The sequence below is a fragment of the Anabrus simplex genome, chromosome 9 (genome assembly GCF_040414725.1).
Source record: "Anabrus simplex isolate iqAnaSimp1 chromosome 9, ASM4041472v1, whole genome shotgun sequence".
Taxonomy (NCBI): Eukaryota; Metazoa; Arthropoda; class Insecta; order Orthoptera; family Tettigoniidae; genus Anabrus; species Anabrus simplex.
In genome coordinates, this window is record NC_090273.1 from 19,877,510 (window position 1) to 19,890,358 (window position 12,849).

Sequence of the window (12,849 nt, forward strand, 5' to 3'; positions counted from 1 at the left end):
CTATGAATTTTATTTTAAATATGTCTCCTGTCATTATATACCGTATAATCCTGAATACCACCCGCACTCTTTTACAGAAATATTGCTCCTTAACCCCTCAGCGTCGCAGCCATTTAAAGAGCTTCCTACCCCGCGGCCGGATGAGATTTCAACTACGCGCGACTGAAATACATTGATTCACTTACAACGTTACTACAATTATAAGAGTAGCCCGATATTCTCGAAACTTGGAATTCCTTATGACAGAACTAAGTGCGTGCAGATAATTACATAATTGTTTCACATTTCCTTAGTAATTTAGTTCCGAGTGATAGAGTTTGAAGCACTCTTCGAGACAGGGACCCAAGTCACACTCCTGGCAGCAGTACACTGATGTCTTCTTTTCGTCGTGTTTTTAACACACGATACGTCGTCTCTGAGGTTTGGATTTCTCACTCTTCGGTGCTAATTTCCTGATAAAATGTCTTTTCTGCAACCTTGGAACTGTATTATCTGATGCGCGCCGGCCCTGAATATTTCTTTCCCCGCCCGAGCGAGCGTATTTTGTAAACAAACCTTTCACCAGCTGCTCCGATAAGGTACCCCTAATTGCTCAATATTTGTCTCTGTGATATTTGTGAATATTATTAGAGAAGTTAGGAATCATAATTCACTGTTGAAAACTTCCCTTTGACATGTATAATTATCAGTAGTCTCCTACACGAAATTTCCAAGTACTGTTTCCTCCTCATCGTCACTCTCATCATTTACCACTGCTACATCATCTATTTCATTATCAGTGCTGCTAATACTGTCATTACTACTTCCGACTAAACGTTCATCTGAATTATACAATATTCCAAGCACGTTACTGTCAGTCAAACCACGGCTGAGCGCGGCGCGCCACACGGACTGATAAAGCTGCAGCGAGACTGAAAGCAGCAAGACGAAACTGAATGAGGGGAATAACACTTACTGTATGCGAAACAAATCAACTCAATACATATTTCAGATGAAAGGTCGAGACATAGTCTTTCAAGCGAGATATGTACCATGAACAACTGGCTCTCGTATCGTATGACAGAAAGCAGCACTTGCTGTTGCCGACACAGAGCGCTCGTGGAGAGTTACGAAAATATGACGAGCTGAGAAATAAAGACGAATATAATAAATAAACCGCACTCCCAATGTACAAATAGAGCAAAGAATATCACGCGAAAAGACAAACTTCTCAGATCATCATTTCTTTATTTTCTTCTGTGGGAAAGAATGAAACAAACAGACTTTTAAAAAAAGCAGAAATTAGTGCTCAGACTTACTTGACAAATAATTAACCTTGCAAAAACAACTACATTATAACGATTTTAAATTCTTATTTACAACACTGATAAACCTGAAAATGTCTTCTTGGAAACAAAACAATTTGCATATCAATAACTACAAAACTCTTCGCGCTATAGTCGTAAATGTGAAACCATGTATGGGTCTATAGGACGTCTAGAGGTCGGCGGCTACGGAAGAAAAGAGGGTCTATACCATGTATAGAGGTCGGCGCTGAGGGGTTAAATTTGGGTGTGGGTCATATTAAGCCTTTCGTACTGTGGTCTCGTAATACATTGTTCCAAAGATTCAGCAATAATGGTTTCATATAATGTGACTTGGCATTGGCTGAAATCTCACTCCGTCGCTCACTTCCACCTTACGGAACCACATGGTGTGGCATTTGATTAATACTTTGTGTTCTGATTGAAGAAGCATCAGTGGTAACAAGTGATGAATTCAAAAAAGCGTTTGCTGTCATTTACTGTGAGTGAGAGACTTAAAGTTGTAACAGAAGCTGAAACTATCAGAAATATGATATTGATGGTATTCGCGATTGGAGGAAGAAGGAAACTTTATTAAAAAGTAACGATGATCATAGAGCTTTCTGAGAGAAGAGTGCACAGTGTCCTGAAACTGAAGAAAGGCTTTATAAATATGTGACTTATATCACCCGTGTTCTCTGACTACGGAGTCCAGCTCTTGACTGACTTGCTCCCGCAGTCGAACGGGCCACGCAACACTAAATTCAGGCGGTACAACTTCAGTAATGCATATGTTGGAACACAACAACTAAGCCAACAGTATAGAGATACCAGTTGAACCACACCAAAGGACAACAAAAACATTGACAGAGAAAGACCTCCAGCTCAAGACTGTTTTAACGATCAACTTTTCACAGTTTTTTAACTTTCATCGTGCTTTTTAAAAAAACTTTTTAACTAACATTTCATTTTGTGTGTTCCTATGTTTTTAATTCATTATATATGTCTTACTGAGGATGACCCAATGCCAGATCGAAACATGTCTGTTTATGTGTGAAGTTTCGTCTTAATTGGGCGTAAAATATATATAGTATTGACTAGGAGGATTAAAATAGTTTTGTACAATTTTGTGAAAAGTTCAACCATCAATATGGATTTAACATGCGATTCATTGTCTGTAACAGACATGTGATAGCAACGGACTGGTGCCTCTAAATTACGGTTTCCAGCATTTCCTGTGATGGGCATTTCATTAACAAGGGTCAATTTCATGTCGGTCTTATAAATATTTTCCTGGCCAGTTTTTACTTTCCCTACCCAGTACTTCACGTGTTGCAGAATCTAGGCTCCATCATTAGGTAGTGAAATGACGACATTCAATTGTTGCTCTACTTGATACGTAATTGAGGCGGTCAACGGAAAAGGAGCACATAGAACTATGGGCCCGTTTTACACAAAATGCACAGGCTTGCCTCCCATTTTCACTAGTTTATAATGACGGAATATTCAGCAGGATATGTTGAAAATTGACTTTGTTACACCTGTTTAACCTTTTAAGTAATGAGTTACCAGTTGACTGTTTGGTACCTCAGTGCGGAGTTTTTTCATTCGTATGTAAATTTTTTTGTAGAAGCGTCAATTTTTTACTTATCAGTGGGGTGATTAGCTTAAAATGTTTATAAATGATGGTTGTTTATAAATCTAATGCAAATGGAAAATCCTACACTTACGTTCAATATTATTTTGAGAGAAAACAAAATCACACTTATGTGCCCATGCGTGCATTATCTTTATACAAAGTAAAGAGCCTAAAATAATATTATTTCCTGAAATCTGTATGCAACTACAGTAACACATGTAACTTCTTACAAGTATATAAGTTGATATTTTAAAATACTTTTCAAACCTGGAATGTGGTGATAGTTAAATGTTTTCTACTGGTTTTTGGTGATGCCGATTTGTTCAACTATCTGCACCAACTCCACTGGCACAAAAGTTTCTAAAAAATCTATGATTTTTGGGTTGTCTTAAAACATTACTTGGCCCTCAGAGCCTGTCACAATTACTGGAAAGTCTGGTGAAGAAAAGTAATCCATCCGCCACGAAAATAGTGATAACATAGCTTTTGTACTCACCGTGTTTTTCTTCTTTCTTTTAGGAGGCAGCTCTATTTCTCTCTCACATAAAATATTTTCGGCACTCTCTCTATCACTTTCACTTTCAAAATCGCTTAACAATTCATTAAAATGATCATCTCCATCATCACACTCTGCTGTGGTTAATAACGGAAAGATTCTGTGAGTATAGGATGCTAAATGGTTTATTTTGTCACCTATTCAATACATATAAATTTTACATTTAGGAATTTATTATTAATTCCGCTTGAGACATGTTTCGCCCTTCATTGAGGGCATCATCAGTCAAATTACCTCCTCAAGGCAAAAGTCAGGTACCTGATTAGTATTTAACATGCACAAATTAATACACATTACAATGGGAAAATTAAGTACGAGAAACTCTTGTACAATGGTGATGGTTAAACAATATAAGTTTAAAGAATAAGAAGTCGGCACCAATGCTTAAAATTACTGGGTAATTATAGCAGAGTTCAGCAGTGGTGCTCTGAAGAATAACTGATGCACTTATAGGAAATTATAAAGTTTATAAAATTATTTACAGTATAACAGTCGTTGCCTCTCAACGACACATCACGTATGTAACATAACATGTACTCTTCATTACTTACCATGATCTTTTGTTACACACCAACTAATACTATTAACATCTCAATTACAGATAACTTCCACTTCATACAACACAACTTCCAACAACACGCTAGAATTCCAGCGCACATCGGCATGAATATGGCGTGCCACTACAGCTCCTCTTCTCAGACAAAATGAAGAGATGCCTCGTCCCAGCTACATCGCTCTGACTCTATAGTTACCGTATACATTCTGATCTCTCCAGTGCAGTTCATAGCATGAGGAACTCCATTCTATTTCACTAGACCAGCAACAAAAAACTGTAACTTTGTCCCGAGGTCCTTCATACATTCATTCACGAAATAATATCAATTTAAGTCTCACCGGCATCTCACACTGATGTTTTCACACATCATTCCAAGCTACAAGAAGTCAACTAAGAAAAAGCGAAGGATTCAACCTGCAACATATTCCCAGTAATACATTTACCTACAAATAACGGCCATCATTGTTGCCATTCAAATGCACTGTTTACTCAATGACACCCATTGAGTCTCCGTCCACGCTGACCAGTTCACCGTACCGAATCTGGTGCTTCAACCAGACAACTTTCTGTTTGATGCCTATAGAACCTCATTTGGCTATGGAATATTTTCCCTGCCCCCTGTGATTATTAACTAAGATTAAACCACTCTGCATATTTCTGATACGTCAATGCTACAATCATCTTCCAACGATTAAAGCAACGGGACACACTTGGTAATAGACTTTTTTTTATATCCTTGCTCACCAAGCTGCTCTCTTGTAAATATGTATATAAACTGTAAATTCTCAACTGTTCAATTGAATAATGTAAATTTACTGTATAGTTACCAACCATTGGCAGTAATTTTTGTTTAAAAACATTGATGCCGAGCACTATACCCTTCCCCCCTCCCCCGACTGTTATACTGTAAATAATTTTATAAACTTTATAATTTCCTATGAGTGCATCAATTATTCTTCAGAGCACCACTGCTGAACTCTGCTACAATTACCCAGTAATTTTAAGCATTGGTGCCGACTTCTTATTCTTTAAACTTATATTGTTTAACCATCACCATTGTACAAGAGTTTCTCGTACTTTATTTTCCCATTGTAATGTGTATTAATTTGTGCATGTTAAATATTAATCAGGTACCTGATTTTTGCCTTGAGGAGGTAATTTGACTGATGATGCCCTCAATGAAGGGCGAAACATGTCTCAAGCGGAATTAATAATAAATTCCTAACTGTAAATTTTATATGTATTGAATAGGTGACAAAATAAACCATTTAGCATCCTACATTCAGTATCTTCAATACGGACAACAATGATTTTTATCACTTGCAAGATTCTGTGATCCGAAATAACATCGCTGCAAGAGAAACTAGACTCTTGTTCCACCATGTTTGTTCACATCACAGCTGAACTCTGCAGACGTCTGCAAAAAGCTCTGTAAGTTACTTCCCAAAGCTATAATCTCTGATGAAATAGTTCTACATAATGCCCAACAGATGCCAGAACATGTCAGAGATAAAATTCACACTAGAAAGTGAACCGGGAAGTTCAAAAAATTAAAATTCTCGCGCACCGTCTATAGACGGGCGTAGCAGTGGTGGACTTGCAGCGTCAGCACGTCTATAGGCGGGCGTAGCACTCATTGGGTTAAAGGTAGCCATGCCACTTTACCCAGTTCATGATCACAGCTTCTCACAGTGTGATAGGAACTTTGGACTCATTAGATAGTACATTAACCAGAAAGAAGTGATTGGAAATGCCAAGCCTTATCTTACTGTAATGGTATTGTGCTGCAGAAACCCTTCCACATTTTTTAAGTTACAATGGATGTGGACTTACTGCCAGCTAGGATAAGTTATTATCTCCATTCTTTTTTGGACAAGCCAGTATCCAAAAATGTTTTTCCATGGTTTCCCATTTTCACACCAAGCAAATGCTGGAGCTGTACCTTAATTAAGGCCACGGCTGCTTCTTTCCCATTTCTGGGCCTTTCCCATCCCATTGTCACCATAAGACCTGTCCGTGTCGGGTGATGTAAAGCAAGTTGTAAAAAAAAAGTCCCATTCACGATAATGCAGTATCTGATCATAAGCACAATGAGAAGTGGTCCTGTTTTGTGTTCTCACCCCTTCCACGCAAATTTCAACCTTTTTTGCATTTGGAAATGTCTTTACAAACAAGAAAACTTAACCATTGCAAAGACCGCTCCCCAGACATCAACCAAAAGAAAGTGAAGGATGTAAGAAGCCTGTACAAATTTTTTTTCTGAAGACAATGTTGCATTTGTCGAGGGGATGATAAACCAAGACTGAACAATAAATGAAGTCGGGCCTTTTGATATTATTCTCTGACAATGATAATAAACCAGGACTGAAGAGAAAATTCTATTAGCTGACAATATTGATCTATTGTAGCCACTTAATTTTTTCACAATCTTTATTATTAATGGATTACATTTAATTTAAAGCACTATATTTAAGTCTTGTTTGTTGAATTTTACCACTCGAAATGCTGTCTGCGCAAATAGGGCTCATAATATTGATCTAAAAGTTCTTACTTACTTAATTTATGAGCCATTTTATTTTACATTAATTATTCATACATCAGATCAAAAATTAGATGTATGGCTTTTCAGGCGTTAGCTCTATTAACCAGCATTTCGTCTTAGGTCTGACACTAGACTCGTCAGAGTGGGATGTGTCAGACCCTACCCACTGACGCTGGAGTGTATGCAGGTGAACTTATCAGAAGCCTATTCAAGAGGCACTGTCTGATAACTGCATACGGGAGATAAAACTCCACAATGGAATTAATGCCCGCCTAGCAATTCCAAATGGAAAATCTGATTTTTTATATGCTCTATTGGTGGAAAAATATCTAATTCCCTCCATGGGAACTTAGAATTTCCATTTAATTATTCATATCGAAATTAAATATTCTAAATAAAAACAACACTACAATATGGGAAAGAAATAAACCGTAAAGACAAATATTTCATTTCCTTTTTTCTGCAAAATGAGTTTTTACCTATGTGCCCTTTTTATGTCAACCACCTATTTTGTTTTCAAAGAATATTAAACTATTTCATTTAAGAGTAGGGGCTATGTGCATTATTAACATTATGAACTTATAACATCTGCGTGTGCGCGTGCGTGCGTGTGCGTGCGTGCAGTTTTTTAATAACAAAAGGCATTTTTCACGTCTTTTCTTAATTTATGTTGTACTGAATTAGTTTGGACAGACTGAAGAACCTCACAGTTATAAATTAATTCAGTTGAAAGTGAAGAAAAATGTCTTCCATTATAACAAAAGAAATTAAAACATATATCTTGTCTGAAAGAAGTTCTATCTGCCTATGAACAGCATTGAAAGAATAGTTACCACCACCCTACGTGGATCTGTACACATCCGGAAATCTCACCTGTTCGGACCTCCATAATTTAAGTAGTCCATATCACCGCTATATTTCTATATGATAAAACATTCTCTATCCTGATATGCTTTACTTTGTCCATTGTGGCAACCCGTAATTGCGGGAAGTCATTGATTCGTTCTTTATATATATATCATAAAGTACTTACAAGCTCGCTCCCGGCATATCTCCCCACTCTGCACTGTGGCCCTCACGAGACCTCTACCTATCGTATCTCTTAACAATTGAATAACTACTATACTTTCACAGGAGGAGGGTGTGCCTTGTTAGGCCTGGGTAATGTTATCATTTTGGTTCATCATTCATCCACTAGAGACCAACAAATAGAAAATCACAACAAAGTTTTTAGATAACTCTATGACTTCAACAGTTACTCCTAAGCCTGTGTTCCTCTTGTTGATGTGAAAGCACTTAAATTGGTGAATTTCAATTGAGAAAATATGTGCTGTGTTACTTAGAACTTTTAGAATATGAACACACTTTTAGTGGAAATGTTTGTTTACAACAAGGAACTGAGTGAAAATTGTTTGTTCTTCTTGGGATCCATCGTGCAGTCAAAAGTATTTTTATGGAGACCATGTTTGAAGTAATTATATTTTGTAAACATTAACTTGGTTTTCTTTTGGGGCCTAAGTGAAGTGATTTGAATTTGTCTTACAGCAATGTTTCAGTGTGTGTGAGTTTGCACATGCCTAACCAGTAATTGTATTGGATTTAAGATTTTAAATAATTGCAAACAAATGGATGAACAGTTATTTACTGCATTGGCAAATTTTTTTGCAATAGCGATGGTGGGAAATATATAAAAAATATAAATCTGATTATAACTTGGAATTTGGGTGAATCTTATTTTAATTTTAATAATTCCTTGGCATTACTGGCCTCAATGAGTCTTTGGCCTTCCAAGCAACCGCTGTACAGCCTTGAAAGTCTGCAGATTATAAGGTAACACGTGATCGGCATGACTAATCCTCTTGGCTGTTATTGTTGGCTCTCTAGGCAGGGGCCGCCATTTCACTGGCAGATAGCTTCTCCACTTTAATTGCATAGGCTTAGTGGATCTCGAACCAGCCCTCAGGTCCAGGTAAAAATCCCTGACCTGGCTGGGAATTGAACCTGGGACCTTTGGGAAAGATGCAGGCACGCTACTCCTACACTTCGGGCTTGTTTTTTGAAAATTATTATTATTATTATTATTATTATTATTATTATTATTATTATTATTATTATTACTATTCTGCTTTTACGGCCCCATTAGACCACTTCAGTCAATCATTTACTGGTCATCTTCAATAATCTTTCTTTCCGAACTGCCCAGTAGTTTTTCATACATTCTGATTTTTTCTGTCATTCTCTGTAAATATCCTTTTCATTGTACAGTATGGCATTTGTCTATTTTTTGTTTAAATCTTATTTTTATGTTTTTCGGTTCCTTTAAATTTTTTGGGTATATCTAGTTGTATTATAATAATCATTCTTATCAATAATACATGGGAGGGTGTTTTCAGTTGAAGAAAGAAAGGCAACACCTCTCAGAATGAAGGAATATTATGCTGATAGGAAATAAAAAAATCCTTTGTATAATTGACCAGAGTGTGGTTCAATGCAGGCCATAAAGTGTAAAATAAAATAAATTACTATAATATAAAATGTGTGGATTAAATTTACCTGTTGGTGTATTTCAATATTATTAAGAAAATCTCTGCAATAAAGCATTTTTGTCTTCAAAGTGTTCTAGTATGTAGATCTTCTAGGTGCACAGTGTTCTTCTGAGACTCAAACCCCTTTTTAAACCCTAACCTTTACATTTTGTTAATGTAATTTCTTTCTATTATTTTTTCAAGAATTAGTACATAATTAGTAAGTAAACAAAACAATTCATCAAAAATATATCTGCAATCTATGGTTAAATTAAAACAGAGGACACTGGTATAAGCACAGGTATCCTGTACTAAAATGGTGCAGTTTTGATTAGGTATAATGTTGTTTTCGTGCATAATGGTCTCTGTCAAATGCATTTCTGTGGAAGTAATAGCAGAATTAGAGTAAATATAGTATTTCTGTTGAATTGTATTTCAAACGTAATCTTGCTGTAATTCTAGGCATAACCAGCAGCGTGAGGAGTTTTTTAGCCAATCTCTCATTTCTGCTGATGAAGAAACTGAAGCTTTGGAAGTTCGAATGAAGGAAGAGTTTCAAGTATTAGAGTCAAGACTGAATACGCAGATAGAGGAACTCCAAGAGGAGATTGTGAAGAGTAAATCTAAAGAACAAGAACTCCTTGAGGCAAATAAAAACTTGTTGGCAAAATTGGAACAGGAGAGAGAGGAGTTTCAGAAAAGGTAGGCATTCTGTCTTTTTCCATCATACTTCAGTGTTTCCATTTAACAACTTTTACTGTTTCTGTTCTTAGAAGTAAGTAAATGTGTGTCTTCACCCTGAGGTGGTGCAATTCTTTTCAGGCACACCCCCAGCGGAGGTGAGTTTCATGTATCTATTTAACCGCATACATACCACCCGACACCCAAGGACAGCAGCTAGTGAACCGTTGCACTATGTTACTAGATGGATGTTGCTAGCAGTGATGTATCAAGATACTCAAATTATCTAAAAAGGTTTCCTTTAGAACTTCTACTGAATATAAAAATTCATAAGTTTTATTTTCACATTAGCATAGAGATGTGACTGTATGTCAAGCATTCAGCCTTAACACGTTTGCTGCCACCATTTTCTAAAATATCTTTCTCATGAGCCTTTTCGGCAGTATCAGTCAATCCTAATTTTTTTTTAAACCTACAACCTGATTTCCAGTCAGTGACTGGGTCAGGAATGGAATGAATGAAGCCCCCATCTTGCAGCGAGGATAGGAATTGCTGTTAAAAATTAAATAACTGGAAAGGAGGTTCAACCTATTCAATACTCAAAGGAAAGAAACGTAGCAATCACATTTCTATTTAAATGGGACCGGTTTCGACCTTAGTCTAGGTCATCATCAGCCATAAAAACATATAAAATGTTTATGAATGTTGGAGGTCATGCCCGCCTGGTGGCCATGATTGTTAAGGCGCTGAAGTCTAAAAACGGTCTAACACCGAGGTTAGCCGGTTCGAGTCCCGTTGGTCGAAAAAATTTTCACCATCAGAATGTTGGCCGGCAGGGTAGGGGAGGTGGTGGTATACAATTTCTAATCACTAGATTGCGTGCCAAAAGCCTGGATTAAATTCCAAACCTCTCCGCAGTGCTCATATGGAGTGAGGGCATATGACGCTGTTGATGGTGATTCGTCCGTCGGATGGGGACGTTAAGCCTTGAGCAGACCCCTTGGTGCTATTCGACAGGAGTAGGCTATGTGCCGGCACCGGGTTTCACCCTCTCCCTACTATCATATATCACGTCATTCATTTCATCTCTCATTAACTCCTCTGATGAGGTTGACGTCAGGAAGGGCATCCGGTCATAAAAAAAACCGCCACGACAAATTCATCTCACCTCATACCCGACCCCGTAGGGAAACGGGACAAGGGTTGGACAAACAATGAATGTTGGAGGTCAGTTCCACACTCTGTTAGGCAAAAAGACACGACACCACATTCTGTCCTGCATAAAGTCACAACACTACTAATCAACATACGAAGATCAAAAAGGCTTGAATTCGCAGACGAACAGATCTGTAGTAGAAAGCCGCCAGCTCCCGGTGACCAGCGCGGCACACTCAAGGTCACGCGCTGCGGCCAAACACCAAAGTAGAGTGGAGAGCGTTTCGAAGGTCCAGAACCTGTCACGGCTGCGGGAAGCCAATTACGTATATAAAAATATACGACGCCAATTAGTACAACTGAATGAGCACCCGTACTCCAGATAAGTTCTTGGTAAACAGTTGACTTGAAAAAACAATTGTAGAGAGATAGATAGGAATTGCGCCAGCTGTCGAGGCCTGTTACACTCCTCCGGGGAAATGATGAATGACTGACAGATGAAATGACGAGGGGTGTTTGAAAAGTCTGTGCAAAAATAAAAACTACTTACATGTTTGGGGTAAACCTTTTTTTATTTTTTGACATAGTCTCCTTTTAGACTTATACACTTCGTCCAACGATATTCTAGTTTGTTGATCCCTTCCGAATAATAGGATTTGTCCAAGTCTGCTAAATATCCATTAGTGTTTACAATAATCTCCTCGTTTGAATAAAATCGTTGTCCCGCCAGCCATTCTTCAAATTGGAGAGGGAGCCAAATCTGGAGAATAGGGGGGATGTGAAATGAGTTGGAATCCTATTTCCATTAATTTTGCAACCACAACTGCTGAGGTGTGTGCTGCTGCGTTGTCGTGATGGAAAAGAACTCTTGTGGGCCAATCGTGGGCGTTTTTCTTGCAGCTCGGTTTTCAAACGGTCCAATAACGATGAATAATATGCACCTGTAATAGTTTTACCCTTTTCCAGATAGTCGAAGAGGATTATCTCTTGAGAATCCCAAAAGACAGTCGCCATAAACTTTCCGGCCGAAGGAACGGTCTTTGCCTTTTTTGGTGCAGATTCCTCCTTGGTAACCCATTGTTTAGATTGTTGCTTGGTCTCAGGAGTATAGTAATGTATCCATGTTTCATCCACAGTGATGAAACGACGCTTAAAGTGATCCGGATTCTTCTGGAACAGCTGCAAACCATCCTTGCAACACTTCACATGATTCCGTTTTTGGTCAAGCGTGAGCAATCGCGGCACCCATCTTGCGGAGCTTTTTCATGTCCAAATGTTTATGCAAAATATTATGTACCCGTTCAGTCGAGATGCCCACAGCACTAGCAATCTCACACCCCTTAACTCTTCTGTCATTCGTCACCATATCATGGATTTGATCAGTGATTTCTGGAGTCGTAACCTCCACAGGCCGTCAAGAACGTTCAGCGTCATTTGTGCCCATATGGCCAGTATGAAAATTTTGAAACCACTTATAAACTGTTCTAATCACACCATAATGTTTATCAGGCTTCTCTTTAGTCTCCTGAGGCATTTTCGTCTTTCATAAAGTAATGTTTGATCACCACACAAAATTCTTTTTCGTCCTTTTCTTGAAAATCACTCAACTTCCTTGATTCACACAGATGCCAAACACAAAGAAATATACCAATATGGCTGAAACTTGGTGTGCGTTCATTCAAGAGATGCTACCAACTAAACATGATCTCGATATGCGCCGGTGGTGCCATCCCTCGGTCTTTGCATGGACTTTTCAAATCCCCTTCGGAAATAATATTGGAGAGTGTTGCTGAAATGAAAGTTGACAGGGAAAACCGGAGTACCCGGAGAAAAACCTGTCCCGCCGCCACTTTGTCCAGCACAAATCTCACATGGAGTGACCGGGATTTGAACCACGGAATCCAGCAGTGAG

The 12,849-nt window shown here is 38.1% G+C and overlaps 1 protein-coding gene across 5 annotated transcripts in view; it reads left to right on the forward strand.

The window, feature by feature from the left end:
- LOC136880825 (E3 ubiquitin-protein ligase RNF8) overlaps positions 1 to 12,849 on the forward strand; it is a 142,363-nt gene that overhangs the window by 27,961 nt on the left and 101,553 nt on the right. For all 5 annotated transcript variants that reach the window (XR_010860952.2, XR_010860953.2, XM_067153372.2 and 2 more), the window contains one exon: positions 9,564 to 9,803. Coding sequence is in view for 3 of the 5 variants with exons in the window: in XM_067153372.2 (XP_067009473.2) it covers positions 9,564 to 9,803 (240 nt within the window). In the remaining 2 variants the exon portion in view is untranslated. The remainder of the gene's footprint in view (positions 1 to 9,563; positions 9,804 to 12,849) is intronic.